This window comes from Stegostoma tigrinum, chromosome 7 (assembly GCF_030684315.1).
Source record: "Stegostoma tigrinum isolate sSteTig4 chromosome 7, sSteTig4.hap1, whole genome shotgun sequence".
In the NCBI taxonomy this organism is placed as follows: domain Eukaryota; kingdom Metazoa; phylum Chordata; class Chondrichthyes; order Orectolobiformes; family Stegostomatidae; genus Stegostoma; species Stegostoma tigrinum.
This window is the reverse complement of record NC_081360.1, coordinates 16,878,658-16,882,306: the sequence shown is the minus strand read 5'-3', so window position 1 is coordinate 16,882,306 and position 3,649 is coordinate 16,878,658. Positions and strand designations below refer to the sequence as shown.

Sequence of the window (3,649 nt, the reverse complement as noted above, 5' to 3'; positions counted from 1 at the left end):
TGAAGCTGGCGCTGTGAGCTGCTCTGTGGCCAGCAGGTAACCTCATTCAAACTGTTTGCGTCCCCTCTCTGCAACCCATCCCCAGCCCAGTTGCCCCAGATCTCCCTTAAACTCACCCCCAAACCCCTGTCTCTGCTTCAGCTCCCATCCCAGGGTCCAAGAGAGTGATGCTCTCCAGAGGAAATCGCCGCCTGGCTCCACCGGCGAGGAATTGAGTTGTAGCAGGAATTGGCAGCAATTTTGCATTCCTCCTTCTCCCGCATTCCCCCTCTCCTTCCCTCCTCCCTTTTCCCACCGCTCTCCTGAGAGCCTCCGAGGCCAGTGCCCGCCTTTGAGGGCTTTTGTATGTGTGCCGAGTCCAGCCCGCTCACTGTAATGCAGAGGCCGCTGGGGACCAGTACCGCCTTCAGCATAGACTCACTGATAGGCACCAACCCCGCTCCCAGCACCGGCCACTTCGTCTACACCGGCTACCCCATGTTCATGCCTTACCGGCCAGTGGTGCTGCCACCGCCGCCGCCTGCAGCTCTAGCCCAGCCGTCTCTGCAACACAGCCTGCACGCCGTGCCCCCAGGCCAATCCCCCCACCCTCACTCTCACCCGGTCAGCAACCTCGCCGGCTCTCTCTCCAACGGTTTCTGCACTAGTCTGGGCCAAGGTATGGCGGTCACTACCCTCATGGCCACTCTGCCGGGCACCGGGGAGGGCAGCCGCAGTTTCCCGTCCAACCAGCACCAGGAGCCGGCGAGGAAATTTCTGCAAGCCGCCCTGGGCAGCGGCCTGGACAAGGCGGAAAGCGGGCGGCAGCAGGACGGGGAGGAAGCTAAGGCGTTCCTGTGCAAGGACAGCTCGGCTATCTCCTTCCCTGCGACGGAGACGGCGCACGCCGTGATCGGTGAGTGAGTGAGAGTGGGCACAGGGTCACCCCACGGATCTGAGATGGGGAGAGGCTGGGGATTGGGGGGGGGATATGTGTGTGTTTGGGGTTGGGGGGACTGGGGCTTGCTCAGGGTCAGGATTCAGCAAACCCACCCTCCCCCTTCCTTCCCTCCCCATGTCTATTTCCTCCCCTCCCCTTGCAAATACCCGATGCCAACGCTATTCTCTTTTTAAAAATTGTCTCTTTAAAGGAACCAAACTTGGGGAGGTGGGGAAATAAAAGGTTGCACGACGGCTGAGGGGGCTTTTGTGCGTGTGGGAGGGGAGGCTGTGGGGTTGCAGGGGGGTGGGCAGAGAGAGAGAGAGGGAGGAGAACTACAAACAGAAGCCGCCGCTAGTCATTCAGTCCCCGACTGTCCAGGGGGCATCCGGAAAATCTCTTTTCTCTCTCTCCCAAAACAAATGGAAATAAGGGACACGAATGGCCTTTGCAGGGGGAACGGGTCATCATTAACACATTAATTGCTTATAAGTTTAGTGTGTAAGTGTCGCAGTCACTGCCGCGCTCAGAAAATTCATTTTGAATCGTTGTATCAGTAAGTCTATATTATGTGAGCGAGTTCTAATTAATTCAAAAGATTTATCACCTAGAGTTTAAACTCGCACGTAATGAAGCAGTTTTTTTAAAAGTTTTTTTAAAATAAATAATTAGCTGTAATCGCGAGTATCATTGATTTTTGTTTTGGGATTTGAGAAATCTGTCACCTTTACTCTTTCTCTCTCTCTCTCTCTCTCTCTCTCTCTCTGTCTGTCTTCTTCCCTCTATCCAGGTGCTGTCACCTCCGGCAGGGCTGAAGGGAAGGACGATTTGAAGGCAGCAGACGATGACTGCCGGAGTAAGGAGGAGAGTTTCTCCATGGACAGTGATCTCGATTACAGCTCCGACGAGAACGGCGCGGCGCCGGCCCTTCACAAAGTAGAGGACGCGTGCCCGGCTCTGGTGGAAGAGAGCTCGCACAGTCACGCCGCCACTCCGACCAGCAACACGGCGGGCAACGGCAACAGCAGCAAAAACCGGAGGAGGAGAACGGCTTTCACCAGCGAGCAGCTCCTGGAGCTGGAGAAGGAGTTCCACTGTAAGAAATACCTGTCGCTCACCGAGAGGTCCCAGATCGCCCACTCCCTCAAACTCAGCGAGGTGCAGGTAAAAATCTGGTTCCAGAACAGGCGGGCCAAGTGGAAACGGGTGAAAGCTGGCAATGCCAACTCCAAATCCGGGGAACCGTCCAGGAATCCCAAGATTGTGGTTCCCATACCCGTGCACGTGAGCAGGTTTGCCATCAGGAGTCAGCACCAACAGTTGGAGCAACCCAGACCTTAAAAAAGGAACTTTCAAACACTTTACAAGACTTATTTTTGAAAAAAAAAGACGCACACACAAAAGGACAAAACGATTTCGTTTTCTGAGTGAGAATCGAAGACTTGCCAATGGACAGACTTCACTATTTATTATAAATGATTAAGTATACTCTGTTTGTATATAAGTACTGAGAGAGAAAAAAATGCATCAGCTATATACAGTATTTTGACTGTTTTGTGGACCAAAACTTTGTACAGTGAGAATTGCACAATGCTCAACATTCTGGAGAGATGGGACCGCCATAACCTCACCATTTAGCTCAGCTCAAAACATTGTTCTTTCACCCGTTTGCATTGTTCCATCAAATGCCAAAAGGTAAATTTCCGTAAAATATTGCTATTTAATACTTTATTTTCTAAAACAAAAATCTGTAATCGCAGACCTTTCCATTGTGATAGATCTTTGTGGGGGGTTTCCCCCCACTATTCTTTATAATACTTTCTGTTTGTTCCCAGTAGAATTTGCTTTCCAAGTTGCGGCTCCTGTTTTCAACGAGAAGAGAAATGTGTGTGTGTGTGTGTGTGTGTGTGTGTGTGTGTACATATGTAAAAGACGGATGGTGTTAATTTATTTTACGTTTTGTCTTTTGGGGAAAGAAATTGTGGCACATTTCTTACAAATGACGAAAATTCTCAAAAAAATCACATAACAGATAACAGTTGTGAATAAACTCGAACGGCGGTTCCATAAATAATAGTCAGCGTTTATAGTTCCTGCCAAGTTTTCCGTTCTATAGGTTTCCGGTTAAAGATTTTTAGGGGCGTTTTTTTTGTTGAGGGGCGGGGATTGAGGGGGTAAGGTGAAGCAGCCAAAAAATAATAGTTTCTCGAGACGGGAGACAGTGCTTTTATTTTTGTTTTGGAACCACTGGTTTGGACGAGGGAAAGGAAAAGGCCCCAGACTGGCGCGCAATGACCGGGGCGATCTCAGGCATCCGAAAGTTTCACACATTCGCGGGTGGTAAACAGGGAAACGATTGAAATGATGTGAACGCGATTCTGTATGAAGCTGCCCTCCCTATGACCACAGTGACCAAACCGTTGTCCTCTTAATTTTATAACACAAAACTTGTTTCGTAGCCACGTGTAAATTCAAATCACTCATATAAAACACCTTAGCGTCTCTGGGTTTGAATAAATAACTCGAGATGTTATATAAACTGACAGTATTTCATGTGACCCAGGAACTCCACCGTAATATGTCCGTGATTTGGTTTCTGTATCGAATTACTATTTGAGTTTACACATGATTTAAGATTATATATCTCAAACCATCAATATGAAATCTAATCATAGACATTATCATGATTTAAGTTCATAACTGATTCGAGAAACCTGATTTGAGAAGCCT

The 3,649-nt window shown here is 49.1% G+C and overlaps 1 protein-coding gene across 1 annotated transcript; it reads left to right on the top strand.

Moving 5' to 3' along the window:
• On the top strand, window positions 1-2,849 carry gbx2 (gastrulation brain homeobox 2). The gene is made up of 2 exons (XM_048535012.2): window positions 1-895; window positions 1,710-2,849. Exons 1-2 carry the CDS (start codon window positions 346-348, stop codon window positions 2,258-2,260), a joined length of 1,101 nt encoding a protein of 366 aa, XP_048390969.1. The 5' UTR covers window positions 1-345; the 3' UTR covers window positions 2,261-2,849.
• Window positions 2,850-3,649: the final 800 nt, after the last annotated feature.